This window comes from Amblyomma americanum, chromosome 3 (assembly GCF_052857255.1).
Source record: "Amblyomma americanum isolate KBUSLIRL-KWMA chromosome 3, ASM5285725v1, whole genome shotgun sequence".
NCBI lineage: Eukaryota > Metazoa > Arthropoda > Arachnida > Ixodida > Ixodidae > Amblyomma > Amblyomma americanum.
The window spans coordinates 101,935,734-101,953,952 of NC_135499.1; the positions used below are offsets into that span (position 1 = coordinate 101,935,734).

The 18,219-nt window shown below is 42.6% G+C and overlaps 1 protein-coding gene across 1 annotated transcript; it reads left to right on the forward strand.

Annotated features, from left to right (window-relative positions):
• Window positions 1-453: 453 nt before the first annotated feature.
• Window positions 454-9,545, forward strand: LOC144124752 (uncharacterized). The gene is made up of 4 exons (XM_077657616.1): window positions 454-551; window positions 2,772-2,828; window positions 3,989-4,140; window positions 9,183-9,545. Exons 2-4 carry the CDS (start codon window positions 2,777-2,779, stop codon window positions 9,498-9,500), a joined length of 522 nt encoding a protein of 173 aa, XP_077513742.1. The 5' UTR covers window positions 454-551; window positions 2,772-2,776; the 3' UTR covers window positions 9,501-9,545.
• Window positions 9,546-18,219: the final 8,674 nt, after the last annotated feature.

Below are 18,219 nucleotides of genomic sequence, written 5' to 3' on the forward strand. Positions count from 1 at the left end.
ACCGTCCAATTGGGAAGCAGGAATTACGCCACAAAGTAAATTCTCGAATTTACGCTGGTGGCTCAGACCTTTTACTTCATCAACCCAAGATTGCTGGAAATTTAAATTTTTATAGATGTTATAACGACTTTGCAGAACTCTGCATTCTCCACGTGAGAAAATTCAGGTGCTACCTTAGACAAAGGCGAAGGAGTTACGATACCATATGCAGTTGAAGAAGAATTGGAGCAACCCCGATGTCGCCTACTATCCGCTTGATTATACCATTGTAAATCTTCGAATGCGGCCACTTGATATGCCACGGTTACTCTATCATTAGCAGATGTGGGTGTGGCATTAGCCTTGACCGACTGGCGGGCAATCCCCGGTTGTTGGCTTCGCACGTAATCTTTTAACGCGCTGGTACACATACAATGCTATCGCTAGGAGCAAAGGCAAAAAAAAAAGATAGCTATCAACATGCGCTGCATATAAAACTTCGGCAGAAGTCGGTGCTCATGAGCGTCTGATTCCCACGAGCCACTCATCGCATCTCGAGGCTTCAGTAACCGGTAAGTACTCATTGAAATATAGACTAATCTGCAAAGTGCGGGAACTTTTCATGTAAAAAATGCAGAAAGGAAACATATTTGAACACGATATATTGCATGCCAATGCCACTCTTCGCCAGAAATCGTTCAAGAGCGGGATGACAAGGAGGTTCTGTTCCTTATTGGTCTTAACCGTAGTGTCTTGATTTGTCTTTGTTGTATTTAAGCATCGTACACATTATGCAAGGGACCATATATTCAAAAAGCTATTAGATATGCATGTAGCTATAACAACTGAGATTGTGGACTCATAGAACTGTAACCTTTCCTAGCTCTATGAGTGCCGTCATTGTTATTGTGCTTGTGCAGAAAGTGCCCATAATCCCGAAAAGCCGACTCCATCGTTGGATTCAGCTTTTTTTGAGGCCGAAAATGATTACCTCTTCTTACTGGAAAATTGAAACAGGTCCAAAGGTTCACAATTTTTTAAATCACTAAATTGAGGTGGTAAGAGGCCTTCCTTTTCAACAAATATAATTCCCGAAATCCGAATTTAACATACACATTTCAGTGCTCGGTGTTTTCAGAAAAACCCCCAAAATGCAGGTAGCCATAAGTTTTCTGAATTTTCAGTCTTACCTCAAAATTGCCGGAGGTCTCACTCTGAATTTTCGCCGAATTTTGACCAGAAAATCTCAGTTACTGCCATCATGCAACAAGCTGCACGACAAAGGTTAAAGACATGCAGGACTGCAGCTATATAATGCATGGCTTTTGAGTATTCCAGCCTGAGTTAAAGGTCGGTCTCCCGTGTGCTCACTGACTCCAGCCCTTTATCCAAGAAGTCCTATAATATATGTACGCCTGTTAAGAGAATAATCTGCCTGACTACTTATTTCTAGCAGGAAATTGCGCATGCGCATCCTTTACATATTGCAACACTAAGAATAACGAGGCACTGATTAGAAGGGAACATTTCTGCCTTTCACCATTACTACCATATAGTAGGTGAGCAGTAGGACAGCACTGTAGACTGAGATGTTAGGCACACACAGTAATATACTCGCGATTCATCCTGACACTGTAAAAAATAATTAAGCTCAAACTAAAGGAGGTATTGTGAGGAATGTTGTCGAGAAATATAAGTCATGGTTTGCTGTCGTTGTGAACACAATGACGATGTTTACTCTCTTGTACCTCAGTTCTTGAAATATAAAGCCCATTTAAGTTATGAGCGAAGTTGTTGAAGCCAGTACCTCGAAGTGAACACGCAGTATAGCCTGGACCATCCTAGACGAGTGCAAGCGTGTAGTGCAAGCGTCGAAGCGGGTTTTCTGGTGGTCCTGCCTAGAAGAGAAAGGTGGATGCTGAAATTATAGGAGCAAACATGTACGAAAAACATGCCTGCATAGATTAGAATCAGTTGTGAAGAGAAAAAAAATGCTTTTTCTCCTGGGTATTTAATAAATAAACATCGAGAAACACCTACTATTGTGCATGACAAGAAGCAAAACTTTCATTGCAGGCCAATGTCTTGAAGAAAAGATTACGGAACGCGTTTACCAAAGCCCGCAAAAACTCCCGAACCTAGGCTGGAAATGGTGACAATGAATTCGAATGGAACAACGCTAGCTTTGTTCACAGAGCGCCTTGGCGCAAACTGTCTTTTCTTCTATTCAAGGTTCTTCCCAGAAAAACCAAACACAAGGACAGGGTAATGCTTGTATTTGCTGTACAGAAAATCAAAACTGCTGAAGGAACAGAACAAAGGACAGAAGTAGGCAGGACGAGCGCAAACTTCCAACATCAATGCGCATCCACGCCAAGCGCTCATGTTTGTGTTCATGTTTTTATGTTTAATATTTCATTACGTGATACCAATTAGCTCCCAATCGTAGAATCCTGGATTGTACTAGCCTGAAACAGGTGGACAGCCGGCGGCACTGGGAATCAAACCCGCACCTACAGGGTACAGTCTGATGCTCGGACAACTGAGCCACCACTGCGGCACTAAAGAAAAACATAGGAACATACATGATATACCGAAGTTTTAACGGCACATTAAATATTCGTTTGAGATATTGAATATCTAACTTCCAGTGGGGCGAAAACGAATTTTAAACCCGTAATCATCCCGTAATCATGCAGTGGAGAACCGGTCAAGAAATGCCGGGTGCTTGTTTGATTCAGAGTGGCGGACATTGCATGACTGAGAATAGTGCCGCTTTTCTTTCCACGCAGTCAAAATGAAGCACGTTCTTGCCACCATCTGTGCATTGGGCTTCGTCGCCTTCACCGGTGAGTTTAATGTCAAGCACCTTTTGCGTGAAATTAATACTGAATATGTATTTGAACTTTCACAGAAAGGCAAATTCGGTTAAAAAGCAGTCAAATCGAGGACTTCTAAACGAACAAAAACCGACTCCTCTAGTAGCTCCTGTTGTAGCTTCCATTGCCGTCAGATATTGTCACATTAGGTCTCAAAAATTAAGGTTTTTGCGCAATCGTCAAGACAGCTAGGTTGCATTTCGTAGCTGGACTAATTGTAGGATATGCACCATTGAGCGCAATACGTTGGAGTGTAGGAATCATAAAATATACTCGACTTAGAAAAATTAGTAATATACAGAAGTAAATTGCATATTCAACAGCGCCACATATTCGGGAAACCATCTAACATTATTGAATTCTTGGTGCATTTCGAGCAGAATTTAGTGTAGCAACCACAAAAGCGGCAGTGCGAATTGAATTAGAATTGAATTAGAATTATTCATGAAGGGCAGCAATTCTAACCGGTATTACTAACGTCTGTATTCCTGTTAGAAGATAAGCCAAGTCACTCAAAGAGGAGGAGTAATGTGCAAGTTTCGAAACATGTTACTGGGTGAACGAAGCTTTGTTTATGTTTGTGGAGAAATGCATTGGTATGAAGGCGTAATACTGTTGAAATGGTGTCCATTAATTTCTTTATGAAGCGAGCAGGTCGACTTCATTGTCATAATACAGGGCTGTCACGAAGTGCTGAATTCTCCGTCAAGTCTTCCTCAACATCGGCAACTAGCTCCGCCTGTGGGCGCCTTCTGTAACTCAGTGGGGACATTTGATAGTTGTAATTTTTAAAAACTGAAGAGTTCTGTGATATCTTGCGAGAACTCGGTGATTGTCACGGCCGAGTCTTCCTTCTTTGTGCCGAAGCTGATTTATAAAATGCAGTCTGCGCTTCCGTCAACTATTCCCAGGACAACATAAAATCAAAGAGGCACACAGAACATTCGAAACTCCCGCTGTGATTTTTAGTGTTCAGCGGCATGCGGCTCGTTGTGGCAGCCGTGCGAAATAGAAAGGATTGTCTAGGTATCCTGGGCTCCTTTACGCATTTAGAATGGACTACATGGAGTCTAGCACAACACTAGGCGGGTCCAAAGTTTTCATTGAAACAATGATTTCTGTTCCTGCAGCCACCGCTTACACACTTCCTGAAGAAGAGCCGGCCTTGGACGCAGTTCTCGACAGCCAAGTTAAGGCCGCCGCTGAAGAGGCCATCATTGTGGGCAAGATGCTTATTGACGTGGCACAACAGCTTGAGGATGAAGCGGATTTTGAAGCTGAGGTGAGGAAAGAAGTGACGTGCAGATCAGAGCTCTGCGGACAGTTTTCATGATTTATTCAGTTTGGTGCAGCAGTACATGTATTGTGAATTCAGTTCCCTAGACAGTAAGGTGTCGGAGGTGGAGACATTTTTATGCATCCGGAGCAGCATTCGCATGAAGAAAGGCGACCGGTCTTGGGCTTTGTAGTGTGAGGTAGTTCTCTCTGGCGCAATCAGCGCGTAAGGAGAGGCGGCAATTAGAATACTGGCATACATCGAATGATTATCGTTCTATTTTAATTTTCCTGACCTTGCAAGTTTAAAAGGTTAGCTGTGGTTCAACCCGGCTGAACCTAGTAAGACGAGCGAAGGCTTTGCTAAGGTAAGCACACGCCAGATGCTTTTATATAGCGAACGGCACGTCAAGCGATTTCCGGCAGTTGCGAGAGTACCGGCGGGTCCGCATACGCAGCTGCGGCGAGGCGAAGCGAGTCACGTGATTCTCTAACTGCGAGGCGAGTGAGCGCCGTCGGTTCAACGCGCGAAGCTGCGGCGAAGCGTGGCGATTCACCTGACATGACGTCAGTGTCAAGCCTCCTTTCCTCCTGGATTGAAGGTCAAACGTCATTGCCACATGACCTTCAGCTTTTTATGGAAGGAATAGAGCATTCGCTAAAAAAATGTATTGTCTCTAGAACGTGACTCAAATTGTAATGTAGCAGTTCTATGGCATTTGTCGGGACCACTAGCAAACTATTTCTATACAAGAGAGGGAGGATTAACGAATCTAAAGGAAACGCAGGCTGGGGCTATACAGTCGAAATAAAAAGTGCCAAGTACCTTATACCGAAATGTCTGCATTGCCTGTTGAGCCGAGGCGACAACGTGCGCGCAGTAATAATCACGGGCATAGGGAGTCAGTTGTTACGTTGGTTTTTTGTAATAAATAAAGCTATTTGCTTTAACTACAGCATAAAAGTAAACTGAAATAGGCACCGAGATTAAAAAAAAATAATGCTCAGTTATACACATTGTGGGACCTCCAATCTTTTTTCTTCTAAAATGTTTAAAGCATGACAAATTGAATATTTTAATTTTAACACATTGCCCTATATTTTAGCAGAAAAACAAAAACATCATTTTTAGCCTTCTCTGCGTTAGAGAGGTGTGAGGTGTAGGAAGTTCCACACGCGTTCTGAACTCATTAAAATACGCTCGACAACACCCAGATTTGCCCGGCCTCTGTACACTGTCGCCCTCAGAGGAAAAATATGGATTCTTCAGCACGAATCGCCATAAGATAAACGCAACGGTTTCAGAGGGTAGTTTCCGGTACATCTGGATAACATTTTTATTGACTGTCAACTGAATATGGTAGATCTGAATTTTCTGTATAATGCGTTCGGTAAGGATTCCATTCAGCGGAGTAGAGAAAGCACTTAGTTTGCGTTAGCGAGTCGGGAAAATAGGGATTTGTCGAGAGGGTCGTGTCGTCACAACGAGATGAGCTCGCGGAAGGAATTGAACCACCTTACAACAATTACGCAGCACAAGAGTGATGAGGTCACCACACAATTGGTCTATAGGTTTTTGACGTCATTCCGCAACCTTTACGTAGTGCCCCTTAAGAAAGAAAACCAATTGCGCTGAAAAGGTGTCAAGTAGGAACTTGAGGCAGTGCCCCTTGGTTGCAGTACCCATGATCCAGTGCCGCTACTCCTCAACCACTGAAGAACGTTGGTTAGACTTGGTTGAATGAAGTGCTCGTGTGTCTTGTGGTGAATAGAGAATATAAAAAAAACAAAAAAAAAAACAAAGAATACGGTTCTTGGCTGCGGAGCGATATGCTAAAGCCCCAATACGCTGAAGGAACCAATTAACGCTATCACGTCACTCCCTTAAAGCGAAGCTTAACGGTGCTATATAGTTGCGGTATGCCTGGGATGTTAACGGTCGCCGCTCCACGAGTATCTTCTACCAAAAATTACTTTAATATACTTTGCAGAAGCTGAGTTATCGAATAAGTAACTGAATTTCAGCGTCTTCGCAATTTTTCTCGCCTCTCGTCATTTTTGCACACTGAAAGGCCGGCGCTCTACCAAAGGCCCCACCGCCGACATGCACAGGAATTGTCAGGTGGGGGGGGGGGGGGAGAGGGGGGGGGGCGGAACTTCTTGGGAAGCCGGGGCGGCGCGCCTAAGTGGTCTCGGCCATGGTAGTAGCGTGAAGTCTGGAAGAATTTAACTAATAGCCATGCCTTAACAAGCATACACAAGAACCTGAAGCGGAGGACAGCTAGAATAGGAAAAAGTCGCCGTGAAGGGCTCGCCAACTTTCTTGCTGGTTGCTGGTTCTCTGCTGCCTGTAGAAGTGTATTATTTTGGGGAGGTGTTCATGACAACACAAGCCTGCAACACAAGCAGTACTTGTGTACTTCCCTCAGAAGGGGTTTCAGAGCCGCTTTAAGTGTACTTCGAATTTTTTTTGTATTCAGTCTGCACAGATTGTATCAAACGTTATCATGGATCTAGCAATGCGCATAATCGCACGCTATAAGTGTGCCTACTACTACCAGTCTTTTGGAATATATCAACTCAGTCAGTACAGTTAGCGTGGAAGGTAGAGTAAAAATGAGGGCATAATGATGCACATTTGTTTCGCCTCAGTATCCAACACAGCAAATGTTCGTGCTACCGATGTCCGTTCTTGCGAAAGCATAGTATCGCTCAGTGACCGCCGCATTATGTAATGAAAAGTACAGAGCACTCCTAAACAAGAGCAATGTGTATCCTTGGCATGTGTTTCAAAACATAGTACAGTACGGACAAGCAACTATGGACAAGCAAAGAGCAAGAAACTTGGGGCCTTCTTAACCACATTCTTAAAAGAAATGCGATAGCCTCTAGAAGCTCGCCTGTTGAAAAATATTCCATAGAACCCCACAGTTTTGAAAGTCGAAAAATAGATTTAATTTAATTATCGGAGATTTAGGGGTAGAATAAGTGGATTAGTGTGAAATGGTGGTTAATTTATGAAGAATTAGTGGGAGAATTAAGGTAGAAGAGGGGACAGGCTAGCTTAATTGCATGCATACCCAGAAATTATGGACAAAAGCATTTCTCAACGGGAAAGAGTTTATGAACCTATTATTTTATATATACTAAGATTTCACTATAACAATCGATATATGCGAAAATCTACCGACAGCAGGCATGTATTTTTTTTGCTAATAACGTTTTTGCTATCGTCAAAAACGTTTCCCAGTGGATTGGATGCCAGCGATGGAAAAACTTAGAAATATTTTGCTGCGCATCAGAAGAACGCGCTTATTACCTTCAACATGTACCAAACATTATCTGATATTATTCTAATATTCAAATTATTTGTCCAAGGATGCTAGTCAAGAATAATCGAATTGAACGCTTTTGAACATTACAGTCCTCATCCTTTCAAATTTGACGGCGCTGATGGCGTCACAACCACCTCCACAAATCAGGAAAATTCATTACAGAGAAAACCGATTGTTTTTTGCAAGCAGCCTAAATGGTTTTGGCTTAATTGGTGACGCATAAAGATATGCACAATATTTGTGAAAAAAAAACCTCACGCTAAAGTTGTAGGCTGATATTACAAAAAAATGTTAGATTATTTCAATACCCTATGAACGCTACTGCACAGTCACAATAAAAAAAAAACTTATCCTTTAGGTATAATTTGACTTTGGGTGTTCAGTTACTTTTAAATATCAATAAAGGATTCGTTACGAGGCACAAACAGCGAGTTTGGTTTCGCTGATTTTAATGCTAGATGTGTTAACTTACAACTACATGACGCGATTTAACTTGGATGCAAAACTACGCAGATATCAAATAGTGCTACAGATGCATTGCCAGTTTATTTGCCGTGAGCAGCGATTCAGAACCACCAGTTTAGGGAACATAAAGCTATGGAATGGAGGGAGGGCGCAAAATTATTCTCTGACCGATGCCTTAACGAATGAACTTCTCTTCATGTGCTGCGAAATATTATTAATTATCCTTCTTTACACGTAGTGCAAGATAGGTTTGCGCCTCAAAGAACTATATTCCTCTTGCCTCCTGTTGGGAGAGAAAAAAAATTTTATGGCGTTTTTCGCAGTTTGATTACAGATTCTATGGTTGACTGCTACAAACGTTGCTAACATTGTTAAAGAGCGAAGCCCAGCGTTCTGAAATTTTCGAAGCAGACATAACTACTTGCACAGCGAATAGAAAACAAGGATATCACTGAGGTTTGTGTACGGCTTTCGTATGTGATTTTCAATCAAAGGAACCGCGCAGTTTAACGCCTGAAATGTAATAGTGTGCACCTAATACAGCGTTATTACCATTCATTTCTTTTAGAATTAAACCTTGAAAACTTCTTAAGCGGAATTAGTAATATATCGACTTCTTGTTACGTTTGAAAGTCAATTCCATATTTATCACTAGATAATATGGTTTATGTTTCCCAATCTGCAATACTACAGTGCAATCAGTGCACAAAATTGCATGCATTTTATTATAGGCGTTGACAACGCATTTAAGGTAAAGGAATCAATTGTTATGCTTCATAGACGACTTTAAACTTTTACTAAGTATTGCCTTTACATGTGCGAGTATATCTCTTGCTTACTCTCGTCAGCGGCAAGAAAAAGGCTTAGTTTTGCCTGCGTCTCCCCAAAGAAGAAATGCCAATTGATGCATTGGGGAAGCTGCTAAAAAAAGCAAAAAACGAAGAGCAAGAACTTTTGCATTACGTCAGAGTAGTCTGACAGTTGACTGATTCTGATTATTTTCCAGGGGAATGTTATTGAATATATTTGTATTCAATTGCCTCTAAATATACGAGTGTATCTATGGCTTACTCTCGTCAGCGGCAAGCCGCAACGCTTTTTCTACTACGTTTTCATTAGAAACGACCAATTTATACCTTGGCCAAGATTTGTGTAGAACGCGGTGCATTTCTTCATAATATTCCTGCATTTACGCCCTATGTAAATATGCGCATCTCTATTAAAAAAATTGTGTTATTATTTCTTCTAGGATGACGAATACTTCATTAAGGGTCTCTGGGAAAAGACTAAAGCAGCCATGAAAAACGCCACCTCGAAATTCAAGACGGCAGTGAAAGATGCCTACAAAGATGCCAAGAGCCATGTGAAGGCCACCGCTAAGGAAGCGAAGAATAAGATCTCAGATAAGGTGACGGAGATACTTTCCAAAATCCTTGGAAAACTGGGCCAAAGTTATTCACTCGAAGACTCCGTGAGCCGCGTGGACATCGTGAAGGACGTGTGCGCCAACATTGCACGGGTGGGGCAGAGGCTGGTGGAGCAGGGACAATCTCTGCTGGAAAATTAACAGTCATTGCAATAAAGTACGCTGCCAAATGGACTCAGAAAGAAATGTTCGGAGTATTGCGTTCACATTAGTTCATGGTGCTGAAAAAGAAGAAAAAAAAAAGCGCTGGAACGCATTACGTCAGAATGGACTCACATGAAACTGACTCTGCTTGTTTTCCTTACTGAATGTAATTGAATCTAAATTTACCGCTGTTTAGCCAATTGCGAGGGCAGTAGTAGATATGTAGGAATTGTTGCGAAATTTCGTTGATGATAGTACCAGTGCTCAGCGCCCACACCTGCTCGAAGGAATAGGTAGAGGTTCAGTGGCACTTATGGCCTCAGAGTTTCTCCCAGGTGTTTCAAGGAAGACTTTAATTAATTTTCAGAAAAAGGCTTCTTGGAGTAAAAGTTGGCTTGTAGCACAGTATTGCCAATCTTGGCGGACACGGAAAAGCTGCTGAACTGTCTTCAGTAGTAAGCTCGTTAACTAATTTCTAATAAGCAACTTCTTAACTAACACAGCTAGGCAACTGATTGCAATTAGATTTGTAGCCCATCGTTAGTAATACCCATATAAGTTTTAAAAATTAAGAAAACGCTATTATTCTGCACGCACTGGCTAGACAAAATCTGGCTACATCGTGCCAAAATACATGCGCTTTCGAAAAGCATGCAGGCAAACCAAGCTTTCTTGTGGACGTAAGTAGTAAAAAAAACCAGATACTGCCGAGCCAGAGCGCCAAGAGTAATCTCGTTTTGTAAATTCCAAAAACTGATACAGCTATTACAAACAGTCGGCTACAAATCTCTAAATGCAACTAGTTGCCTAACTCTAATAGCCAAAACGGTAATTATTAAAGATTAGCTAATTGGCTTAATGCTTGAAACGATTCACCGGTTCTCTTTTGTCCGCCTAAACAGGTAACGCTATGCTGAAAAGCCATATTTTTACTTCTAAAACTTGTTTTCGAAAATTACTCGAAGTCTTTCCTGAAACACTGTTTACACTACGGATCTTAAGCTGCGCGAAAATCAAGGACAAAGCGAGCGAGAAGCCATGACACTCGCTCCCTCAGTCCTTGTTTTTCGCGCATCTTAAGTATTAATCCCCACCAACTTGAAAAATTTTCTGTCCTTATTATCTGCTCTCAAACTTCGGTGAAGCTAGTTGGCAGGGGGCGATGCCCAGGCTTGCGTTCACCTGACCGCACGCTACTGCTCCAAAGTGGGCAGCTAAAACTAGAGTGAGTAGTGAGCTCTAGTTTATCATAAATCTCGAGGCTGGTCCGGCTAGGGCTGCTGGCCAGGACAAGTACAGCAGTTTTTTCTGGGCCCGGGTTTTTAAAAGCCAAGCAGGGCCGTGCTAAAGCCTGTAAAATTGCCATCCTCAGCAATGCTCAGCTTTGCGCACTAAATAGTTACTTCTACTACAGACGCTCTCAAATTTTTGTACGGACAAGGTTAACAAAAAATGGCTGAAGAAAAAAGCTGAAATATCTAGCTTATCTATTTGCGGTGTACGAAATTATTAGAGTTGTGCGAAAATGACATGTTGGAAAGCAAAGTTAATACAATGAAGAAGAAATACTTCACATTTCCGTTTCGCTAAAGCTCATTTCCTCTTCCCTGTGATTCTGTTAGCTTGTGAACAACTTAAAGTATTTTAAATACCCTGCCCTCTTCGTTGCCATTTAGGCTGAGCGAAAAGGTGTATTTGATATTACAGCCATGAGTACAACGTCCGTGCTCTATTCAAAAGAATGTTCCTTCATCACTCGAAGGCAGCCTAGAACCAACACGAACAGATGTACTGTATTCACTGTTTTCTTCCAACAAAATTCACAGTAGTGGTCATCACACACACACACATATATATATATATATATAGAAAGATAAACGTATTTGGTTGCTAGAGGCAAAAATTCAAAGTAGAAAACGCTTCATTTAGCCATAGATTTATTTTAAGTCGACATTTCGGACAGAGCCTGTCGTTTCTCATATATATATATATATATATATATATATATATATATATAGGGGAAGTTTTTGTTTTTTGTTTTCAATATTTAGTGCTGGTAAATGGGAGAAATATACTTCGATTATTCTGACGCTTAACGATAACTACTTATACAGCAGCAGAAAAACAATCATGCAGCAGGTGGGATCCGAACCCACTACCTCCAAATATCGGGTCCGGTGCTCTACCAACTGAGCTACGGCGACGCCTTTTCAATCTGCTGCTCTCGTGGGTATTTATGTTTTGCGTGTAAGCGAACCATGAGAGAGTTCACCAGTGTCATCTACGTTCATAGCGCCAGACGTAGCACGTTCTATATTACCGCGATTGTGACGTGGAACGTCATGCAACGACGAAGGCAGAAAATGTGCGAGAACCCTCTTATATATATATATATATATATATATATATATATATATATATATATATATATATATATATATATATATATATATATATATATATATATATATATATATATATATATATATATATACTGCCCGCCATAGCAGGTTGAAGTTCAGTTAATGATAGACCGCGAGAGGTTGCTCAGAGCAACCTGAGCCTCACAAGCCCCACTGATGACAACACGTACCATCAAATGGCAGTGGCGCACTGCTTAACCACTGCACCATTGAGCCTGCAGTGTCACGAGAACACCCGAGGATCTATGAATGTAGAGAACGACCAATTCCACATCTATAGGCTTCATCAAATTATCGCTATCCAAGCTTCCATACGTGAAAAGTGGATCTGAACATAGGAACCGAAGTGAAAACCGAAGTGATTGGGCAGCTAATTCGCATTTCGCCTGAGAAAATCAGCAGTGAGTTTTTTCGGGTATTTTCGTTATTTTGTGTGTTTTATATAATGTCTTCAAAACAATAATTCGCCGGTGCAACTGTCACAGAGGAGGAAGGATTCCGGGAAGAATCAACTGATGGCATGCATACACATGCGTTCTCAATGTCTGGTTTAAAGGACACCCACTTTGTCCTGCAACTAAGCCAACGTCACGTGCTTGCTCTTCACGTTTGTCCTAAACCTAATTTATTTTACTTTGAACGGGCTCCTTGGCTTATAACACCCTGAAAACACTACCGATACCCCACATAAGCTCGCGATCTTCATCATGTGCGAAGCGCCGTGTTTGTTTAGAACAACTCCAGCTGGACACTCGGTATTGATTCATGACCTCCATACACTTCCTCCAAACTAGAGATTAGTATGAAGAAAAGCGCGAAAAAAGGTGGAAAGGTGGAAAAGTGGAAAAGCCTTAGGTGTAAAGGAATGGCTAAGGTGGAAAGGCCGAAAGCTCTCGTGTTGAATGCGACTCACCAAGTCTAAGACGCTATCTTGGACACTGAGACCTCGGCGGAATCCTGTCATACATGTTGGCAGTGCCTTGCTGTCGTCCAGCCACCACTATAAGCGTTTATTAACCAGCTTCTCCATCAGCTTAGCTACACAGGAGGTCCATGAAACATGGCGATACGATTCAAGGTCTGTCATGTCTTTGCCAGGCTTCAGTACTGGAACTACACATGGCAGCTTCAATGACGGAGGAACATCGCCAGTCTCCCAAACTCGATTGATGAAATTGAGGAGCTCCTTCCTGAGTTCCAGGGGCATATTATGCAGCATTTGTTTGGGGATACCGTCGGGACTTGGTGCACACCGGCGCCGCAGGCTACTAGGCGCAGTCTGAAGCTCCCTAAGCGTGAACTGGACATCCATGATATACATGGAGGAAGCAGATGGTGTATATATATCCATCCCAGAATTAGCACGTACAAGTGCGTCTGCAAACATCTCTGCCAAGCACGCCATAGGTTATCCTTATCATATTTCAAGAGCTTCAAAAGGCTTCCAAGGGTGGGAGTCTCCAGCAAGGCTGCCAATAACTCGCCATATTCCCGTAATCGGTGAGAACAAAGTCAAACTAGCGCAGAATGAGGCCCACCGCGACCTATAGAGCTTGTTTGTGTGCCGTCGAATCGCAGAATTCAGCCTATTGAATGTCGTCTTCAAGTCCCATCGTTCTTCTTCCCCATGAGTTTTCGGTCCACCCTTCTTCTCACTGTGCAAAGGTTCCCGAGTTTTAAATCCGGGGCCGGAAAATGATCAAGTTATTTGACCGCCGTAGTTGATGCCATGTTACTAGAAATAAGTTTATCAATAACATCACCAGAGACACGTTCTAGGTTCTCTCTGTAATTGATCCAGTTGACCACAATGCTGATTTTAGTACCACGCATACGAAAGTTGGCAGAAAACACAAAAATCAGATTAATGATCCCTTCCCATGCGGTTAGGCGACATTGACCACCTCAGGGGCACGTAAGGTAAATGAAATCGGCAACTGCGTATTTTGCGAATCCCACATCAATTTTTTCGGGGCGCTCTGAGTTGGGAGCGAATGCCAACACGATAGATTTGGTAGGTTTCGCAGCCCATTCTTTTTCCGGAGACTCCCATGACGCACAATTCGTTTCACGTGCAGAACACCTTGTGGTTTCAAATAATAAAATAGGTCGCGTTCTGAATACCACTTTGATACATCCTTAATAACACAGGTGTTCTTCATGTAGGAATGGGGCAACCGCACGTTAACTTTGATGCCAAAAATCTGAGAGCTCTGCAGGAGATTGTCAACCTGCTCTTCAGTCGAGGCATCCAGCTGAAGAGCCCCGTGCATGGTGAACCGACTACGAATCGGAGCTGATCCCAGCAGTGATTGAATGGCCGAAAAAAGTAAGATGGGATTCCTCTCTCTTAGATCAACCCCTTTATCTATGGGCACAACCACTACCGGAGTCCCGACCGTTCGTTCCTTGCGATTACTCACCAACTTGAAGCCATCGTTGTCCACGTCAGCCATATCGGCCACTGACTCGTCCCCGTCCACGATCGTTGACTCATCCACACTAAGCGATGAGGTCTCCATGGAAGGGTGGTTGTCTCCATATTCCGGTCGATCCACGGCCTGAGAAGCCATGGCCGCCTCTTCCGAGCCAACCTCCTTAGATTTGCGTGGTCCGTTTTAGACATGCCGGTGCCGGAGCAGCCGTACTCTTGCCATAGAGACAGTACCGCCTTGAAGATTCAGCTGTCCTGGGATAATCAAATTAAACAGGGTAAATTAGGCAAAATTAGGTAAATTACCACAGCTAAGGCGACAGTAGGTCGAACAACCATTGGGAACTGGTGCTTCGCAGGGACGTTTCAAAGTGAGAATTTCGTTCTGGCATCACACTGCGACGGTACGGTATTACACCTAATATGGTAGTGTATGTCGTTGTCACTGGGAGGGGATTGCAGCCAAAAAGGCGCGATTTATAACGCCATTAGGGGGGGGGGGGGTGCCGGATGTTACCTTAAGACCATTGCTTTGTAGTTTCTACGGAAGAGCGTATTCCTTGGCGAATTCTGTTAATTTCCCGGCGCCTGCACTTGGGCCGAATGATTATGCCTTGTGTTGAATATTGTGGGAGAAATAACTCATATGAATTGATTGTGTTCACAGTGCAGAAAAGCCACAATCAACATGGACTTAGCAATGTAATATAAATTGTAATCATAATGCAGAAGTCTTGCATGAAGTGCAATTTCAGTAATTTCAGGTATACATGACTTCTATATCGCTCAAAATACAGGGGTCGCTTTGGTATACGGAGAACTTTATAGCCCTATCTCTCAAAAGCGAGAATTTAGCGCATCCTTGAGCATTTGCTTAACATATTTCTGACTGAGCACTTAAAACGGGTACTCAGAAGGTCTTTGTATGCAGTGGCTTTTGTAGATATTATATTGTCGTGATAATTCTTTTTTATATTGCCTTGTTTTCGCAGATCACAGAAAGGTGCGATTTTTTTACGTGCCATGGTGTGCTTCCCTCGCAAATCTCTTGCCTGAGATGGTAATTTTGTTTGCGCGCTAGACAGAAAGCAGTTTTTAGTGATACTAGTTGTTTTATTGAAATCTTCCTCGATAATCTCTTAGGGCAACGCTTTGCATGGATATTTGTATGACTACAAACTCACTAATATTATTTGCTCATTAACCCGCAGCTTCTTTCTTCCTCATTGTGTCAGCCCATGACTTTATGCTTGATGTATTCTCGCAGCTTTTGATCGTATTAATCAACACGTCGGCCCACGATATGCTACAAAACTCAGCCCCAATGGCATTTCGAAAGCTCAGTAGCATTCAGGTCACTCTTGCGTCATATATTCGAGGCAGGCAACTAGCTCATTGTATTCTGTCAGTCTATATTTTAAAACTTTACTCGTGAACAAATACAGCCGTCTGTCTCTCAGTCTGAGTAGTGTATTGTGGTTTTCAGATTATTGTCTTGCAATAAAAAATTTTCTAATGTGTATTTTTGTGCAAGCGAAACACGCCCAACAATATTCTGTCACAGTGCACTCATTGCAAACTCGCGTGCTAGGAAACAGCTCCTGTAGGCCTGTGCCTGTCGAGGATTAATAAAATTTAGGGCCTTTTGTTACGGTAACACCTTGAAATTAGGCCCGACAAAGGAGTCGACTACAAGTGAAAAGACACTACGAGCGCTGAGTATCAGAAAACTGCAATTGTTCTTTAGCATTCGCCATGTCTTCTTTCTTCGCCCTCGTCTTGTGTGTGGCGATGACCGCCGAAGCGTTTTGAACATTTCTTTCCACCCCCCACCCCTCTCTAGCAGCCTACTTTCTATGACGTAACGTTTTTTTGTTTTTGGTTGACGTCACTGCTTAGCTATCGACACACTTCAGGGATGGCGATGGCTGTGTATTAGAAGCCATTATATTTGAAATGTAGGCGGTTCTGTTCAACCTACGCTACGCCGCTGCATTCTCAGAACAAGAATAAACTTTATTCCGAAAGGCTTCTCAATGAAGCAGTATGGGACGCTGAGAATTATTTTTCTAGTCCAGGGTTTCTTCGGAAATTTACCCAGAAAATCTCTAGACCATCGTTCGGGACTGCACAGCTGCTTAAAAACAAAGTCAACAGTATACGTTGCCAATCGAAGGTGTAGTCGAACCTGACACAAAAACAGCATGTGGCTGAAATGTTTGTCAGACAGAGTGTTAAGGGCAAGTTTCCCCCAGATTGTCGAGAAAGCCAAAAAAAAATATAGGCTTCATTCCAGAGAATTAGAAGCACGCCGATGGCTGATAGGATCGAAAACAAACTTTGCTTCCTTTTGTCTCCATTTCTAATTATCATCGCAGATCCCCGCGAATAAAGGCATCTTATATTTTGGTTCATTTTCGACACCTGAAGTCAAATTATTTGAAGCTAGGCATCCAAATGGAAGCAGAAAGCTGTTTCTAAAATGATCAGCTCCGTGTTTCAGGTAAATGCCAGTGTAATGCCAGAATGTGCGTCTATTAACCCATAAGGGTCCAAGAAAACTAACTGCGGGATTTTCTTCATTTTTAACCCGTAATGCTGTGTTATAACGCAAACCATATTCTTGAAAGTCCTTCAAGATTTCTTTGTAAGTTTGAAAGTTTAACTCGTGTACGTGAACGGTTGCGGTGGCTTACTGCTTATGGCGCTCGGCTGCTGACTCGAAAGACGCGGATTTGGGCTTAGCTTCGGCGGTCAAACTTCGTTGGAGGCGAAGTTCTAGAGGCCGGTGTGCCGTGCAATGTCAGTGTCCTTTAAATAACCCCAGGAGTTGCAAATTTCCGGAGCCCTTTAGTCCGGCGTTCCTAATAGCATCTGTCGCTTGCGGACGTTAAGAACCCCCCTTAAACCATTATTTTTGTAGTACGCATGCTCTTCCCTATAGCATAAATGGCTACTTCGCGATACTTCTACTTCGCTGCGTGAATTTTGTTAAAATATCCGAGGTTGATAAAACACTTCTCGCGGGCTCTCACGAATACTTTCTTGTTATACTGGCACCACAGTTGTTTCTCTAACTTGGCCGGGAAGTTTATTCCTTTCTCGAAGAAGCCTCACTGACAGTTGAGCCAGAGCGTCGAAAACGGCTGGTTGTTGCATGTCAAGACGTAGGTAATGGCGAGTGACCGTTCTTGCGAAAGTAACAATGGTCATCATGTTCGTCTCTAGCTATTTGGTTCTTTGTCCGGGCGTCCATATTTGCGAAGCTGAGCTTTCGTGTCAACCGCAGCCGACGCCACTTTTGGCTCTGATTCCAACTTAATAGCAGGTGACAGCTTGATTCGAAAATACGACACCTGACATACCAGTATTGTAAAAAGAAATGAATTTTGGTAGCCAAAAGTTGAGTTTTGGTGCGCTGTAGCGGCCAGCGCTTTAGAAAACGTATTGCCTCAATGCTGTCATAGTTGCTTGTAATAGTGACTACACTTTTGTACTTGCACTTGAGTAAAAGCGCGTAACCTAAGTGACTGAAACAAGAAACAATTTCTGCTTGTTGTTTCTATTTTGATTTCTTTTTTTGAGTAGAGTGGAAAGTTCCTAAGCCCGGTTTTGGCGAACGCTTCTTGTAGTCCAAATTCTTTTCCGGCGGAATGTAAAAACAATGTCTTGACTAAACATTAATTGCGAAAAAGACGTAATAGTCACTAAACGTTGAATTGCCTGACAACGACAAGACAAATTGCACTTATATACAGAGGTTTCTTTACCGCACTCAAGGACTTTCCACAGTAGGTGTCAAATTCATAAGACTAATCGTTTGTACTGCACCACGTTTAGGTCTTATTACCAAAACTTT

Bases quoted from the DNA above. Each gene is read 5' to 3' on its own strand.
- LOC144124752 (XM_077657616.1), top strand. From the start codon at position 2,777: ATGAAGCACGTTCTTGCCACCATCTGTGCATTGGGCTTCGTCGCCTTC. The intron at 2,829-3,988 runs GTGAGTTTAATG...CTGTTCCTGCAG, and splicing joins GGGCTTCGTCGCCTTCACCG to CCACCGCTTACACACTTCCT. The intron at 4,141-9,182 runs GTGAGGAAAGAA...TATTTCTTCTAG, and splicing joins AAGCGGATTTTGAAGCTGAG to GATGACGAATACTTCATTAA.